The sequence below is a fragment of the Pararge aegeria genome, chromosome 4 (genome assembly GCF_905163445.1).
Source record: "Pararge aegeria chromosome 4, ilParAegt1.1, whole genome shotgun sequence".
Lineage (NCBI taxonomy): Eukaryota > Metazoa > Arthropoda > Insecta > Lepidoptera > Nymphalidae > Pararge > Pararge aegeria.
The window spans coordinates 2949133-2967274 of record NC_053183.1 but is presented as its reverse complement, the minus strand read 5'-3'; the positions used below and the strand labels follow the sequence as shown (position 1 = coordinate 2967274).

Genomic DNA, 18142 nt, shown 5'->3' with positions numbered 1-18142 from the left:
TAAAGTCCCTGTATACTAAATTTCATGAAAATCGGTGGAGCCGATTCCGAGATTCCAATTATATATATACAAGAATTGCTCGTTTAATAATCGTAAAATATTGATATAAGATAAATAAATAAGAAAATATGTTCCTAATTTTGTGGATACAGTTTAAGATGGTAACGTAATAACCAGTAGCCTTATGGCAGCTATATTAACATCACACCGTCTGCTCGGTTTCAATGCGGCATCGTAAAGGAACGTTAAATCGCTTTGCGGCCGTCTTTCTAACGACGCCGTAACTAGCCAAGGCTAAAACCTCCCGACAGACAATTTTAAGCGAAAAATCTGAAATTATAACTACCTCGTCCCTATTACAATCCTGTCCTGGCCGCTTCCTCCGCCAGCACCGGGGCGGGGTACCAACAGCTCTGGCATCATATGCGCAGGTGCAGACTCCTCCTAAACATAGCGAGGCTCCAGGGGAAGGCGCCTCGGCAGTTCCAGCCAAAGCATCACATTGGACGTCATATTGACACGGATCGTCGAGGGCTTTGGCAGCTGGTGAAAGAAAAGAAGATAGCATTTTACTTTTATTTTTATTTCTTGCAATGGCTAAGTAGGTATACATAAATAAATAAATAAATATAGGACAATGCGCACATCGCCATCTACTCCCGAAGTAAGCGTAGCTTGACCTATGGGTACTAAGATGACTGATGAATATATTTATGAAAAATATACATAAATACTTATAAAATACAGAAAAACCCAGACACAGACACACAAACATTTTTCAGTTGCGGGAATCGAACCCGCAGATTTGGACTCGGAAAGCAGGGTCGCTGCCCACTGCGCCAATCGGCCATCTAAATACACATACATACACGTGCATAGGTGACTTGATGTTCGGATACTCCTTAACTGAATGCAAACAACGTTTCTACAGCTTAAATCTTTGAAATTGTGCTCAGGTGTTCGTTAACACCAAAAGGTTAACAAAATCGATTTCAGAATGATTTTCCGGAAAAGCTTTGTTGTGTAGGTGTAACCTAATTCCGGAAAGAGGGCTGTCAGACTTTAGGCTTATCCTTTACTTTTCTTATCTGCCTTGGTAAGTAAATAACAACTCTTAGTCATAATTACTAGGGCAAGATCTCTCTTCTTCTTCTTTTGTAGATCGCTGATCATTAAGATTGGAACCCTCCTAGCTTTAGTTTTAAGTTAACGAATGCATAATAAATGTATGAACGCTTCAATAGTGCCTGTTATAAGGTCTACATGAATAAGAGATATTTGAATTTGAATTTTGGAAACCATACAACTAGTTATTCCAGAAGAAAATAGTACACTTAAAGGCATTACAATGGTGTTTATCACATAATTTGTAAAATGTAATTGATTATTGTCACCTCAATTTACAATCGAGTTTATGACATTGAATATATAGTTCCAGTAAATTTTTGTTAGGTTTGAATATAAATATTTTGAGGCACGTTAGAGAACTTACATTCAACACAAGCGTTAATATCCTGGAAAGCTACCCAGTTGTCCTTGCAGCGACACGTGCCACGACATTGCAGACCGAGCCCTGCACACTGCAGTTCATCCTCGCACTCTTCACCAAGAGCGGCGTCACGAACGCATCTGGAATTATCAAGCGACTCTTATTGGTTAAATGGTGAACATGTTTGAGCATGTCGAAACATGTTCACCATCACCGTCACCGTCACCGAAAGCGATCCTGTGTTTCGGGACAACACAGTGGCCTACGAAAGCGATCTTTTGCTTCGGGACGACACAGTTGTACGCGAAAACGATACTGTGTTTCAGGACGACGCAGGGGAAAACCAAAGCGATCCTGTGTTTCTGGACGACGCAGTGGCATACGAAAGCGATCTTGTGCTTCAGGACCACACAGTTGTACGCGAAAGCGATCCTGTGCTTCGGGAAGACACGCTGGCATACGAAAGCGATCCTTTGGTTCGGGACGTAACCGTTGTATACGAAAGGGGATCTAAAAGGTCCCCTTTTCGACACCGGCTCCGCTGGGTTTTAATTAGTATTTTGTCCACTTTTGGCCAGTAAATCCCTTTTGGAAATTGTGAAGAGTTTGTTTGTTACTTCCGGGAGGGATACGTAAATTAGCATGTCCCAGCAATAACCAAAAAATAATAAACAAAATGCGTTAGCGTATTTAACTACGGATCACGAAATCCTGGGTTCGAATATCTAATCGGGCCAAACTTTGTCATTTATTCGTTTTCCTATTAAATAATTCTCAGTATATAACAGCCCGGAGCTAGGAAATTGGCAGCGTCTATTCCTGTGCCTGGGAGAAGACGTTAACTGACGGTTGCCCTTTTTTTTTTTGATTATTATCACTAGCTTGTAATTAGAGTCCTTAAAACCCTCGAAACTGCATGTGAGCAGGGAGCTGTGGTCTATGCTCTAAAACCCTGAGAGACCAGTACACAGCACTGGACGTTAATATACTGAGGGTGGCTTATTAATGCAACATATGTAAAAATCAGTTCTAGATATTTCTCTATTATCAATACCAGCATTTCAGCCGATGGAAGTCCTATAAGATTGACATAGTTCATTTAAAGGGATTTATCGTTTCGCGGTGTTGTCATCCGAAGTTGTTTAACGCTGCTTTGGAATGTTTAAGTCTTTAAGCTTCAGGATTGGAACAGATAATCCTCCATAATCCACCATATTTTTCTTACACGGAAAACAAGAGAAACAAATTAGATTAAGGCGATATTTTCACAAACATGCTGGCTAATGGCGTATTGTTAGACTTCACACACTTTTGAGAACATGCCGCTTATAATTAATGTCGTAGCCTGTGATTTATGCACTTGCTTCCACTTTCTTCTACAATTAAATGAGGTCGCTGAACACATGACAAGACCATGACTTGTGGAAGTCCTAACAAAATAGTAGCAGTGGACGTCTATCGGTTGAAATTTTAATGGTGAAATTAATTGCTGGAAGTTTTCGGGCCCGAAGATCTTCTAGAGGCTATAGCTGATGATCAGCAGTTAGTCAAAAATAAGACTGATGTTGACAATACAAAACCTAAACTAAGGAAGCATACTGACCTCGTCCCGTTATCTCTGGGGCTGTATTGCAGCTGACACGTGCAGTACCCGCGTACGCAAAAGGCCTGCCTCTCTGCACCAGTCTCACCCAGGAAGCAGTTCTGATCTACCACGCAACGCCCACCGATTACTGGAATTATAGAAATATGATATTATTAACTGGGCATTAAGAGTCAGTTTTCATCAGTTGGACTGAAAATTTGATAATCAATAATTTTTGACAATAAGTATCAAAGATGTATAGCACTCCTCCTGTAAAAGGTTAAAAACTACTGCAATGTGTTTGTGATATGAAGAATGTGAGCTTCATTTGAAACCCGTTGTATAAAAATATCCATGCTAAAAATTTTACGTAATTTTATCAAGATTAACGTAAGGTTCTGTATTTTCTTTCAATCTACGATTTAAAAGCCATATGGTATTTTTTTTTTTTTTTTTCAAACTTGTGTGTGTCGCCTCAACTTTTAGATTCGTTAAAATCGTCTCGTTTTAGTACAGACGGTACGAAATAACAACACCAGACCTAGAGTTAGTTTCTTGTATACTTAGTCAAGCGTAAATGGCATACCTGCGGTCTCGTAACATCGGTCAGTCTCCAGATGCGCAGTGGATGCGCATGCGCATACCCCATTGTTGCATTCGGAGTGAACGCTCATCGTTGAGTGGCACTGGATGTGCTGAACACACTCTTCTCCATTTCGAGCCTCTGTAATTATAATAATATAATTAATTTTATAAATTTAAAATGCATATAAAAAAATTCGGAACCGACAGGATTTGAGCCTGCGACTACGGCAATCGCGGCCTGAGCGCTTTCTCCGATTAAGTTACGGCTACTAGTCGATGCCGAAATTGGTATATGCATATATGCATTTTAAATTTATAAAATTGATAATTCCTCCCAAGTGTAGGTATAACACTAATACAAATTATAAAAATGATATAATTAACTCAAAATAATTTTTATGCCATGTCTATTTTATCAAGAAAAATTAGATAAGTCTCATTGGATACACATCAGTCATGTAAAATGTCTCATATTCGGCATGGAGAAGACCCGAATTACAGAGGTAGTACACACTTCAACTCACAATTATAAATTTATCTAGATAAAGAAATCTTTTCCATAACGAAAAGCTTCTGCTTGGTTTATCAATTTTTACCATAAAAAAGCGAGAGAAAGGTTACTCTCGCTAAAAAATTATCAACTCACCTTTCAGACATCCCTTATGCGTGCTATTGATGGCTGCGTACACAAATCCATCTTTGCAAACGCAGTAGCTGCTTTGCCGACAGAAGGCGTTGTCTGGACAATCTATGTCCACGTTACAGACATTACCCGTCCTCCCTGAAAGGAGAAAACTATGGATTAAAATTATTGCGCAAAAGAGGGAACTCAAAATCTCGACTGATATTGAAACTGGGTCTCGCGGAAACTTCAGGTTTAATGCAAACAAAAGAGATGATCAACGTTAACTACTGTCGAGCACGTCAATGGGTTAAGTCAAAGGGTCAAACATAACTTTCTTATATTTATTATTCAATAGGTACAAATGAAACAGCCAACTTCTGGTTTCGTTGAGAACATCGCGGAGCCAGATTTTTTCGAACAGAAAATGAAAGTTTCTGCTTATCGATATAGATCTCGAAGACTCAAATACAAAAAGTGAAAAGACGCCTTTCATGAAGTTGAAATTCGAGGCAATCAAGGCGATTAAGCGAATGAGGTTTCCCAACTGTAATCGGGAGACAGTGAGTTTTAATGAATATGATATAAAAATACAAATGGTTTTTTAATAATGCAATATTTTGTTGTTTGCGCAAATATCTTTGTTTGATGTTACTCAGTCATATGATTTAGTTCGGCGTTAAAGTGACAAATGATACAAGCATAAACAACTATTTGCACGTCGGTTCGCTGTTGTCACAGTTTATTTAACTTATTTTTAACTCAAGGACACTTGCATTAAACATTCATTTTGTTAAGGTTACAATGTTATTTTTTATTGCATCGCTTAGACTAATCATACCAAAGTCCTTCCTAAATTTTGATTACTCATGTACCTTTTTAATACAGTCCTAACTTTCTTCTTTCTTCTTTCTTCAGGCTTCGGCTTTCTGTCTTACAGGGTCGGGCCCCGGCACGAACCTCTAACTTTTTGGAGTTATATGCGTTTTTAATTTAAGCATTTTAAAATATCACTTGCTCTTTAACGTTGATGGAAAACACCCTGCATGCCTGAGTGTTCTCCATAACATTCTTAAAGTGTGTGAAGTCTACCAATCCACACTTGGCATCCGTGGTGGACGATGGCCTAACCTTCCTCATTCTGTGAGGAGACCCATGCACTGTATTTTGTTCTTATCATACCCCTAGACCTGGCCGTATATCCTAGTATCCTACTAATATTAATATATATATTATATATATAATAATAAATGTGAAAGTGTAGATGTTTCTTACTCCATCACGCAAAAACGGCTGAACGGATTTGGATCAAATTTGGCATTTGACAAGGACAAGGAAAATATCATAGGCTACCTTTTATCCCGATTCATAAAGTAGTTCCCGAGGGAAAATTGAGAGTTGTTTTCGATCTAAGCCGCCGTCAGACAGCTTTGAAATTTCGTATGCATGTCACCTATGGAAAAGGGCTTGTACTTTCTATACCCATCTCTCAAATAGTTCCCGTAGGATTAAAAATTGTTAACGAGCGAAGCTTTAGACCCAATTCTGAAGTCCAAGCAAGTCTCGGGCGCGGGCAGAAGCTAGTAAAAAATATTGTATTTGTTTTGTTAAAGAACCTATTAATCATTATTAGGTAAAACATTTTGTTCACAAATATTACTGTTAAACTGAATAAAATTCATTAAGAAAATTAATTTTCATTTGCTATACTCTGCAAACAGCAGGAGAATCTGTAAGGTGTAATTTATAATTACTTCAATTAAACAGATCCTCGGCAATTCACGCTATATGTCATGCCTGTATGTTAGCAAATTAAGCTTAATTTTCATAATATATTATGGATATCCGCAAAGTAACGCCTGCTTCTATCCAATATTTGAATAAAATTCCACTTGGACAATGAACAGAAACCGTAACAGAAATTACTATTATTCTAATCGGAACGTTCGTAAGGAATGTGCATAAACAAAACAATATTTTATGTAAATAACTATTATTAAAGTCATTATAATTATCAGCCCGAATGCTTCAACCGCTGGACATAATTTAATTAAGCCATCCATAAAAAACTGGCTCTACCTTGAATAAGATTTATTAAAATCCTTTAGGTACGCGAGCAAACACTGTAAATGGATAAGATATACAAAGTACAAACATTATGTTTGCGAAGCGTCTCACTTTGAGCGAGATCGTGTCACTTGCTTATCTAAACTGTACTGATAATAATTGATCATAATAAACTACAGGTAAGTTTATTTACTACCGGGTCTATTCAATTTTGAGGCTGCGAAATCGTTGAACCTTGAATCTTTTAAGTGTTAAAATAAATAAAACCATGTTAGCTTTTCTTTATTTACTGAAAAATATTTTTCTTCTTAAGATAAAAGTGACATAACCGGTCACCGGATTTGATTTTTCTTTTTTTTTCTTTTGCAATTTTTGGTGCATTCAATTTATGATGAATTTCGCGTTCATAATAAATTAAATATTAAATTTTTTACCTAGATTTGCAGGAAATGTCAGTTTAGATTAATAATTCAAAAAAATGTAAAGAAATCAAAATACTCAGTAATATCTAGTATTAATAGTATTTTTAATTATAACCCATTAAGTTCAACAAATAACTAAGGAAAACGTTTTTAAAATTTGCGTTACAGGGTAACTTTGTAATTTACATCTAGAAAATTGACTGACTCTTGTAAGTAGGATACTTAGTCAAAAATATGGTGAAATATTCTTAAATATGTTTTTTATACATCATTTTTTATTATGTAGGTTGTGAGGAGATCAGCACCTGAAGTAGGAAATACATGATATTCATTCGATTTCGGATAATCTAGCGTGGAACTCTCTAGGTACAAACGAAACCAATCCATGGTTGATAAACCTTGAACGAAAAATAACTGTATAACTTTTCAGTGAGTGACCACAGAGTCACTTCACAGTGAACGGTTAAGTAACTCAATTAATGTCCAGATAATAACCTGATTTAGTATCGGTTATTAGAAAATCAGACCGTTTTATTAATGTTTGTAATTGCGTAGTAAAAAATTAGGAAGGCTTGAGTTTCGCTGAGACATTAAAAAATTTGTACCTAAGGACTCTCTCTCTCTTTCTCTAGGAGGAGTAGTTCCTGAGATCCTTGCGTTCAAGTGAACAAACAAACTCAGCTGCAGCATAATATATCCGTATAAAGTTAGATATAATGTTATTATTGGGTACCAAAATATTAAACAGTCCTTCAGGAGTTCTAACCCTATATAAGTTAACATACTTTATTTCTAAATAGATTGTCATGTTGAAAATATAAAAAACCATCTAATATAATGAATGGCACTCAAAAGATTACGACTTGGTCGCGGTTCTTTACATATCTCGTATTATCTTTTTAACCATTCGCCAAATCATAAGCAGTGAAAGGGAAAAGTCTTTTAGATTAGATTTAAATACTTGAGACGATAAGTTTACTTATTTTGATAAGAATTCATAATTGTTGATCATATGACCAATAAACATGACCTAAGGATTTTAATTATTTCTTTAACACAAAAAACACATTAAAAATATATATATTTTTTTAATATACTTAATAGTTACATATGCTGTCGCTGACTTTTTTGTAAGCATTATCCTTTTCTACGTCTTTATTATAAAACGTAATCATTTATCTCTCGTCTCTCTAAACTTTTTCGTTCGACCGTTTTTTCTCAGACTTATAAAGTAAAGTAAAGTAAAGTCGCCATAACAAAAAAATATTTAAACAAACATTGGTTTGACGAAGACGTTTCTGTGAGAATTTTTTTCGTCACGAATAATGTGCCCCCAATTGCGCTACCGATAAGGTAATTGTACACACTCGTACCTGCTTTGACATACTTTAGTACTTAGGCTCTGTTGACTCACACTGAGTAAATATTTTAATCGCTTTTAGGGATCGGTGCTAAAAAGGGCTAGTACGATGAAATTTCACACGAACTCAACACTAATATAGTCAGTTGTTACTGCGTACTCCACATGCTATTTCGTAAATTAAACTGCCTCGTTTAGTTTTAGTATGTTCGTTTTAATATCTCAAGGAAAATGGTTTGCTTTGAAGTAGTGTGGTGGGTATGTGCTCCAAAATGCTCTCCTTATGAGGGACAAGGTCTGTGCCAGTAGTACATTAATTGGCTTTTTGTTTTGGTCCACTGCAAGTTTAATAATAATAATAATAATAGGTTTATTTCGATTAACAGTTACACAGTAAATTCTTCTCACATTTACATAAATACATCCATAAGATTTTTTTTTAAATATAATTGATTGTACTTAAAAGGACAAATCCATCGGACACCGGACGCGTGGTAACCCTACACGCGCATGATACAATTAACGTAACACACGGACCTCGTTATACGATATTAGCTCGTAATATCATCAAGTGAGGCATTTCGCCGATGTTGCGGAGTTGCGCAAGGGAACAAAACGTTATGCTTTCACTTTTATAACGCGGTATGGATTTAATTTTATTGTTATAGCCCCGACCTCGCACCGGTAAACGCAGTGTTTTTAGACCCCCAACGAGGTGGGAGCCGCTGGACCTAAACGGCGGAAGACTGTGGTATTTTTGAATCCCTTCAAAAGACCTATGTTCTGAAGAGTTGTTTGCATTGATAGCTACTTCCCTGTTCTCTGACCGCACCTCACGCCGTAGAGATAAATTCCACCCTCATCATCTGGATGCCTGGTATTCTTCTACTATTCGAAATACCAGATCATTTCTAACACGCACTTGCAAATTGTGGAACACTATCCCATCTGAATCCAAAACACAATCTAGAGTTATTCAAGGGGCAGATAAACGAATTCCTTAAAAGTCGGCAACGCATCGGTGGCTCCTCTCGTGTTGCAGATGTTTATGGGCGGCACCGTCGCAGCAGTCATTAATATAAAAAAAAAAAATCCTATGCAATGGAAGTGTAACTTCTGAAAGCCTACGGGAGATTGAGGTGGATGTAGAGTATTAGAACTAATAGGATAAATGTAAAGTTTATTATTTAGTTTCCATGGTAACTGGAATAGGTTAAAATATATCAAGTTTTCTGTCTCACTCTATCCTATACATTTATGTGTTTGTTTCTTTATATAGATATTATTCGGTTTCCTTGGTAACTTAAATAGGAAAAAGACAGATAAAATAGTATGTACTTATATTTCTGTCTCATTCTTTGCCGGCTTCACTCTACACATTTTTGTATTTGTGTCTCTTACCTGTCGTTTTTTCCGTTGCATCCGGTTTGATTTCACAACGATTCTAAAGAAGTTTCACTTCAAAATTTCCAGCTGTGGACGTAAACCAGGTTGATATGATGATGACAATGATGGTGATGAAGATTATCGTGATTGAAGTACTTTGTTAAATAAAAAGGGCACAAATCTTTGAACTTTAATAACTGTGTAGTGGGAGGCTTCTGCCGTGGCCGAACTGACGGTAACTGGAAACCCATCGCTTTAAACAGAGCAACAAATCATCTCTGAGATTAAATAAAAAAGTGTATCAACGACCCGGAAAATAATTTCTGAACGACTCTTCAATAGGAAGCGAATGAGTCGTGAATACTGACGATTCGCGATTCATCATTGCATTGTTATGTAAGAAAATAGAGTGCCTACTTTTTATTTCTTTCGATTTCACCCATTTTGTCATGTCAGTTATTTTCACTGCCGCATGTAGTGCTTCTAGAGACTTGTTGTGTGATGATGACACTTTAGAATAATATTAAGTAAAAAAATAGGTTATGTTAAGTTGGACTGCCGACAAAAGCGAAGCGCGCGTCCGTAATTAGTGTCAATTTGTGCACGTGTTCTTTAACGCACTAAACTCTACACTATCACTTATCTTCTTCTAAAGGCTTTGTCTTCTTATTAGATTACCAATTTACAAAATAAAAATCATCCAAGATACACAGTAATGTCGGGGTATTATAATATATTTATTATTTTAATTCAAATTTAATAAATAATTAAGAAAAAAAAAAATTAAGGTGAAAGGTGTCAATTTATTTATATCAAAATATTTTCTGAATCTTGTAAAGCTATGTTGAAAAGGCTATGGTATTCTTACCATATTTCTGACGGCCAATTGGCGCAGTGGGCAGCGACCCTGCTTTCTGAGCCAAGGCCGTGGGTTCGATTCCCACAACTGGACAATGTTTGTGTGATGAACATGTGTGTTTTTCAGTGTCTGGGTGTTTATAATAAGTATTTATGTATATTATTCATATAATTTAAATCAAATTATTCATCAGTCATCTTAGTACCCATAACACAAGCTATGCTTACTTTGGGGCTAGATGGCGATGTGTGTATTGTCGTAGTATATTTATTTATTTAGTCAGAATAATATAGCCTTTTCAACCTCATTTCACAGCCGCCCAATTGTATACGCTGTGTTGTATAAAGTATTTTAATTTAACTGTACTTTTGTTTGGTGTTTTTTTTAATATTATTATTTGTCGGCCCAAGTAAACGGCCCACCTGATGGTAAGTGGAAAACCATCGCTTATAAACAGCGACACTTCACAGGGCATCCAAGGAGCACGTCCTGCAACAGGCCGCCCTGTGTCCATCAATTTGAGGCCTAGGTGGAAAGCCTCATGTACCTGTAATTACACTGGCAACCGCAAGACCGCAAAATTGCAACATGAAAGAAGCATGGCGCTGGTACTTCCCCGGACGAGCTCTGTCACAAAAAGCTGAACTATTGCAAAAGCAATATTTATATTTATATAATATAAATATTCATTATATTATTTTTATGTATTTTGTATATATAGTATCTTAAATTGTTTTTGTATCAGTATGTAGAATTTTGTTATTATTTAGATTTATTTAATATACTTAATAGTTATTATGAAATATATTGTGCCTTTATTTGACCTATACCACAATTAAATCATCTTACTCACATCCTGGGGTAGCTGGAAGAGATCTCTTATAGAGATAAGCTTTCCTTTGTAAACTTTATGTATTTTATGTTCACAATCACAATTTATGGTACATAAATAATAAATAAATAAAATAAATAAATAAAGCTAGTCGATGTCTAAAAATTCAATTCGTTCCTAAAAATTGGGCATAGCATAGTCACCCTACAAAACGTAGGTAGGTAAATAAGATTCCATAGATATCCTAGGCCTAGACGTGACTATACAGACATTGAAAATAAACACTATAATGAGATAGGGATCTTAGATGAAATTACTACAATTTACAATTCTATCACGTTATCTCGCTTATCGAGTATTTACCATTCATTGTCTTTGCTACTGTCTGATTAATCTGTGAATTATCCACGACTGGCGCAGCGGTGAGCGCTGTCGTTGTACTTACTGGCGCAGTGGGCAACGACCCTGCTTTCTGAGTCCAAGGCCGTGGGTTCGATTCCCACAACTGGAAAATGTTTGTGTGATGAGCATTAAGTGTTTTACAGTGTCTGGGTGTTTATATGTATTTTCTAAGTATTTATGTATATATAATTCATAAAAATATTCATCAGTCATCTTAGTACCCATAACACAAGCTACGCTTACTTTGGGGCTAGGTGGCGATGTGTGTATTGTCGTAGTATATTTATTTATTTATTTATTTATTACTTACTCCCACTTGGGAGGTCCCGGTTTCCATCCCCGGCAGAGGATTTGGGAATTGAATTAATTTAAGTATCTTCTGTGGTCTGGTCTGGTGGAAGGCTTTGGCCGTGGCTAGTTACCACCCTACCGACATACATTATTATTGGAATTCTACTTTTAATTATGTTTGCTTCACTTTAACCGTTTAAGCATCGGAAACTCTCAAAAGGATTGCTTTTTCCCGTTTTCGCAATATTTTCCGGTGATACTCCGCTCCTATTAGTCGTAGCGTGATGTTATTTAACATTTAGCCTACCGATAAATGGTATATCCACAGTTTTTCTTGAGGTTAGTGCGTTCAACACAACAAACTTAGCTTTATAATAATAGTGTTGCTGTAAGCGGTGATAGCTTAGTGGGCGAGGCTTCGGAGGACGGAGTTCGATCGCCCTCCTCATACTTTTCGGAGTTATGTGAGTTTTGAAGTTAAGAAGTTAAATATTACTTTCTTTAATTGCGAAGGAAAACATCGTGAGGAAACCTGCATGCCTGAGAGTTCTCCATAATGTTCTCAAAGGTGTGTGAAGTGTACCAATCCACTGGGCTAGCGTGGTGGACTACGGCCTTAACCCTTCTCATTCTAAGAAGGAGACCCGGGCTCTGCAGACGTAATGAGTTGATAATAATGACAGATGCACTTATGTAACAATTCTACATCTTTGTCATCTCATTATAACAATCAAAAAAGTGAGTACTCACGTTTCTCTGGTCCCTGCGCAGCTACCGACCCCGCGGCCAATATAAGGGCGGTCGCACACAACCACCACGAAGCCATCCCGTGACGCGCGCCTCACGTCTGCCACAAAGGGAACTGAAATTAACAATAAGCCTCCGTCATACAACCGATAAGATACCATTATCTCACTTTTGATTAATTAAGCGATAGGAAAAATACTTCAGTCACGAGATGAGACGTCATGGTGGGGAGATTACGTTCAAAGAAACGTTCCCGAACTGTTTTTGATGGTAGAAGTGTTAACACATACACCTTTCTTGTCATGTCGTTGTATTAGACGGTATTGACCAATGTACAGGGTAAAATAAAAAAATACCAGGAAGATCTCTCCCTGTAGTACTTTACATTGAAACTAACAACTTTTGTTCTACGACTTTTTTGTAACTGGACAGTTTGTGAAATATTTAATATTTTTCATAGATACTCTGTTTGTTTACTACTTTGTGTTAACTTTAACTAAGAATGTTTTATACTATCGACCGTGGTGGGAACAAGCCATGCATCTTACGAGATGTAACGGATGAGACACTGATCCAAAACTTTACAGACATTTTAGATGAAGCGCAAAGTTTTATTGTAGGCGCCGGGTACGTCCGAGCCTCGTTCGAAGCACTGGCGTACGTGCTTCGAACGAGGCTCGGACGTACGGTTTCGCATGAACAGCAGGACACTCAATCAACCTCTGCACAGTGTCTTCGCTGGCGAAGAAGATGTCCCCGACGTGGGCTCGCACCACGGACTCGGAAGCGTGTGAACTAAACAAAGTCCAAAACCCTTCGCTCCAATCGTCGCCTGAGCTGAGATTCGGCCTCACATGAGGTGCCTTTAGACCGCTTCTTCAAGCCCTAGGGCTCAAAATCTTACTATCAGAGCCTCATTCCGTGGCACGCCAACAAGTCCGCGTTACGCTGTTATAATCACTAATCCGAAAAAAATAACTCAGCTTCATAAAATAAGAAATATTTCTTTTTCTTTTTCCGCGTTTATTCCTATTTTATACAAATCCCGTGGGAATCGTATGCTTTCGAATAAAAAGCAGCCTGTTTTACTCTCCATTCTTTCAACTAATTCTATGCCAAAATCAAGATAATTGATTGCTTAGTAAGGGTGTGAAAAAAGGACAGACAGCCAAACAAACACACTTTCACATTTATAAAATTGTTAAGGATACGCCATGTCTAGAATCCGTGTCTCATGTAGAGCACGGCTCGTTCCCAACACAGTCTAGCATAAGTCATCCTTGAAGTGTTGCACATCCAAAATACATGTACATGACCACAAGTGGTCACTCACCACTATTACCATGCAAAACCATCGATTTACTCCGACATGGTACAGTTCTCCCCGTGAGAAACACATCTCGGGATCAGTAGACCAGAACTTTGAAAATAGTTGCCTAATTATTTTGATTGAAGCAATTACATTTTATGTGCAACTTATGTAACTTTAAAGAAAGCTAATCGAAATTTGAATGGAACTTTTGGCGTTAGAATAATAACTCGCCCACTAATGCTTTGTAAATGTATGATAGCTATGGGAAAATATTCTGCTCTTAGTGAACGATTTTTACACTTCTCATTTCTTACTCCAGACTGTTACTGACTTTTTTTTTTTAATTTGATTCTAAACCAAAATTTCAAAACACTTTCAAAATACTGTACATTATTTTCACTGTACATTTCTAGTCATAAATTTCATTTGATATCCATATAGCCCTAGTTGCAAGAACCGGGAAATATACCAGACAGACCAACACACACACACAAACGCACGCACGCACAATCTCACGTGCGCATACACACCCACGCATACATACATACACACACACACACACACGCACTCAGAGCAACGTCAAACTTATAACTTATGACAAGGTTCTCCTCTACGAATGAGAAGGGTATAGGCCGTAGTTCACCATGTTGGCCAACTGCTTTGGAAACACTATGGAAAGCTCTCAGCCAAGAAGCCACTCAATGTTTTTCTACACGTTTGAAAAACTCATGTACCGGAAAAACCTTAACACGAAAAAAAAAACAATTTACAGTAATTTATAGAACTACTACATGACCTATCACTACTAAGTAGATTATCTTCCACCAAAAAAACTTCTTACCACCCGAACGTAAGAATGCCTTCTATTGTTAATAATCCGAAGTGGCAATTCACATGCAAAACATTCGTTTTCAACAAATTTTTTTAGTTGTTCCTTTTGACAACTGCACAAAAACTGAAATGAGGCAAACAAACCAAAAAAAAAAACTCAAATAGGTCAATCGATTTTCGAGATTTTGATAAACTCCCGGCAGTTCATTTTTTATATAACTTATTATATTGACTAGAGGCTTTGTACCATCACCAAAGAGAATCGCCGCTCAATAAATGCACTTGCGTAACACCAAAGCGTAGCACCGGACAACTAATTGGTGTTGATAATGGCTTGAAAAGAAAAATGGCGTCACGAAGTCGTGACCAGATCGCCGGATCTAGCTCACAACTGGCAGGAGTTGCAAGGGTACCTGCAGTCCACGCGTTAAGTGGCTTCTAAATGGGCTATATAAATTGCATCTTCCTGTTTGCCTTCTCAACAACAAAATCAATAAGAGATACGATATAACGTATGACTTACACGTATTCAGGTTGATGCCGATAGGTACATAGTCAATTTACGGCTATAAAATTGAATTTAAAAAGCCCTGCTAAAATCTAGCTCTTGAAGTCGTTTAGGTGCACAATGTTGAGTGAACATTGTTTGAAACAAACTTCAATCCTACGCTTAAGCGAATAGCATGTTTTTTTTGTTCTTTACTACTCGGATTAAAAAATCTTTTTTGCTATCAAATAGCCCAATGTTTGAGGAAGGCTATAAGTATTATAACTTTAACATTGTTACCCTTAAAGGGGATGGGAATTACATGGAAAAATAAATATTATACAAGTCCGCCATTTCTGATGAAAACAATCACAACGGCGACAACACGGTGTGATATCGCCGACGCTGTAGGATAGCCGAAGAAAGTTGGGAGCTATACGGGTGGACCGCTAAATTCATTTCTAAAATATTTAATTGAAATTGCCAACCCTACACTGAGTTAAACCAGATTATTTGAAACAAAACCTCTTTGTTGATATTTAGCGACCGTGACGTACGGTATGCTGGCCGTGTGGGATCACATACGAGAAAAAAAAACAAAATCGACTGCACTGTCCGCTCGAACACGGTACGCGATTTTGTTGATGACCAAACCGCATTTCCGCATTAGTATTATCACAAATAAACTAAAGTGGTGATAGCCTAGTGGGTAACGCTTCGGCTTCCTTTCGGGGGACCTTCCCACACATTTTTAACTTTTCGGGGTTATGTGCGTTTTTATTGAATAAAACTTGCTTTAGGGAACGGCACATTACAAAACATTGTGTCTTGAGCAAACTAAGCTACTAAACCCATCTAATTTTGAGAGGAGATCCGTTAATTTTAATAAGTAAATAAACAAATATACTATGACAATACACACATCGATTCCTAGCCCCAAAGTAAGCATAGTTGTTATCGGTACATAAATGACTGATGAATTATAATGAATAATATACATAAACACTTATAATATACAGAGGAACATCCAGACACTGAAAAACGTTATGAACATTCACTTTTCAGTTGTGGGAGTCGAACCAACAGCCTTGGACTCAGAAAGAAGGGTCGCTGCCCACTGCACTAATCGGCCGTCAGCCGGTGATTGGTTGCTGAGGATTATTATAACAAATAAATAACATTTGAGACTTGTATAGATTCGTCGTATAGGTAATTTGTAGACCAAGATGTGTTTGGTCCTTAAGTAAGCTTAAGTAGCTTAAGTTTTAAAATAATGATAGTGCCGTATGGTGACGGCAGATCAGAATACAGTTCTCACCACCTCTCCTCTTCCCGCGAGTAGTAGGTGCGACTAAGGGAGTTTAACGGACAGGCAGGTAATTACGTATCTCAGAACAGGCTTGCGACAGGCGTAAATCCCGCAATCTTTGCTGTCAAACGTAAAAATTCAAATGTGACGTTCGACAGCAAAGATCGCAAGATTTACGCCTGTAGCAAGCCTGTCGTGAAAGGGAAGTCCAGCAAAGGGAAGTCCAGCAGTGGACTGGTTTATTGATGAGATGAAGATTAATGCAGATAACACCATCATCTCACTGAAATAAAAAATATCCTCCTATATTTATATTTAAATTAAGGCTTGACTTCGATTTTGGTTAGATTACCAAGCAAACGTTGCTTCAAGTTTTCCAACAACGAATTTCCTATAGCTCTAAATGTTCAAATGCACTGCGTTGGTTGGTAGTCTAACAAGAAATGCCCGAAGCCTCCCACCAGACCAGATCAGTGCACCTGAAGGGTGATCACGTATCTCACAACAGGCTTGCGACAGGCGGAAATCATAGAATAGAAGAATACAAAAGTGACGTTTGACAGTTAGGATTGCATGATTCAAGTCGTAAGCCTCTCGTGGGATACGTGGACACCCTATCGGACTTCCCGAAGCCACAGCGCTCTGCACTACCTTTTTCTCGGTCCCTAAGACTAAAGGAAATGTCATAATTTTGCAGCTAACATAATTGAACGTGAGACGTGAAGCGATTCTGCACAGTTTCTCCACGAAAAGGCATCGAGCTTTCTAAATCTTCACGCTTTATAGTGACTGCCGACGAAATTCGATATTTGCGTCAAGGTGAAGCGGATCTTATTATACCTATCTGTGGCGTGAATTGTTTCATAAACTTTCTTGAGTATTATTTTTATGATACACTTTTTATGTAATGAGTTTCATCCTGCTTTAATATCAATCAATGTTAAATACTATAAAGCTATAGAGATTAAGAGCCTAGTAGTTAAGGCTCCTCCTTTTCGGAGTGATATGCGTTTTTAATTTAAGCTGCTATAACTTGCTTTAACGGTGAAGGAATACATCAGCCTGATGCCTTCAACATAAAGCATTACCAACGAAAAATGTATGAACTAATAAAAGAAGAAGAGGAGAATTTGTAATTAAGGAGGTGTAAACCAGGGAGAACTTGTATCGCCAATGTTACACTTCATTGATTTATATCGATGTGAAAAAGTTATTTATAGACTTAGCGGGGAAAATATTTTATCATGATATATTTCACTGTATGTAGAGCAAGAGTATGGAAGAGCAAAGTTTTTTTGTTTGTTATTTGTTTGTAACGAATCGTCTCCGAATGTCCTGGACCGACTTCAATCATTTCTTCGACAAAAGAAAGCTTAGCCATCACGAAGTAACATAGGCTTTATAATAATTAATAATAATTTATTTTCAAAAAAAGATGCGAGATTCTTAAGAAAATTGCAATAATGTAGCCCGAAGTATCTTTGCCTATAAAATTCATTACTTGGCAGGTGCTGTTTTTATCATCAAGGCTATTTATACATAATATTATAGCAGTG

At 37.3% G+C, this 18142-nt stretch overlaps 1 protein-coding gene across 2 annotated transcripts in view; it reads right to left on the bottom strand.

Moving 5' to 3' along the window:
• Window positions 1-18142, bottom strand: part of LOC120637750 (prion-like-(Q/N-rich) domain-bearing protein 25) — a 41198-nt gene that overhangs the window by 3335 nt on the left and 19721 nt on the right. For both annotated transcript variants that reach the window (XM_039909737.1, XM_039909738.1), the window contains exons 2-7: window positions 12651-12762; window positions 4306-4440; window positions 3661-3798; window positions 3093-3222; window positions 1493-1629; window positions 347-543 (exon numbers count right to left, since the gene is read on the bottom strand). In XM_039909737.1, coding sequence (XP_039765671.1) covers window positions 347-543; window positions 1493-1629; window positions 3093-3222; window positions 3661-3798; window positions 4306-4440; window positions 12651-12726 — 813 coding nt within the window. In that variant the 5' untranslated portion in view covers window positions 12727-12762. The remainder of the gene's footprint in view (window positions 1-346; window positions 544-1492; window positions 1630-3092; window positions 3223-3660; window positions 3799-4305; window positions 4441-12650; window positions 12763-18142) is intronic.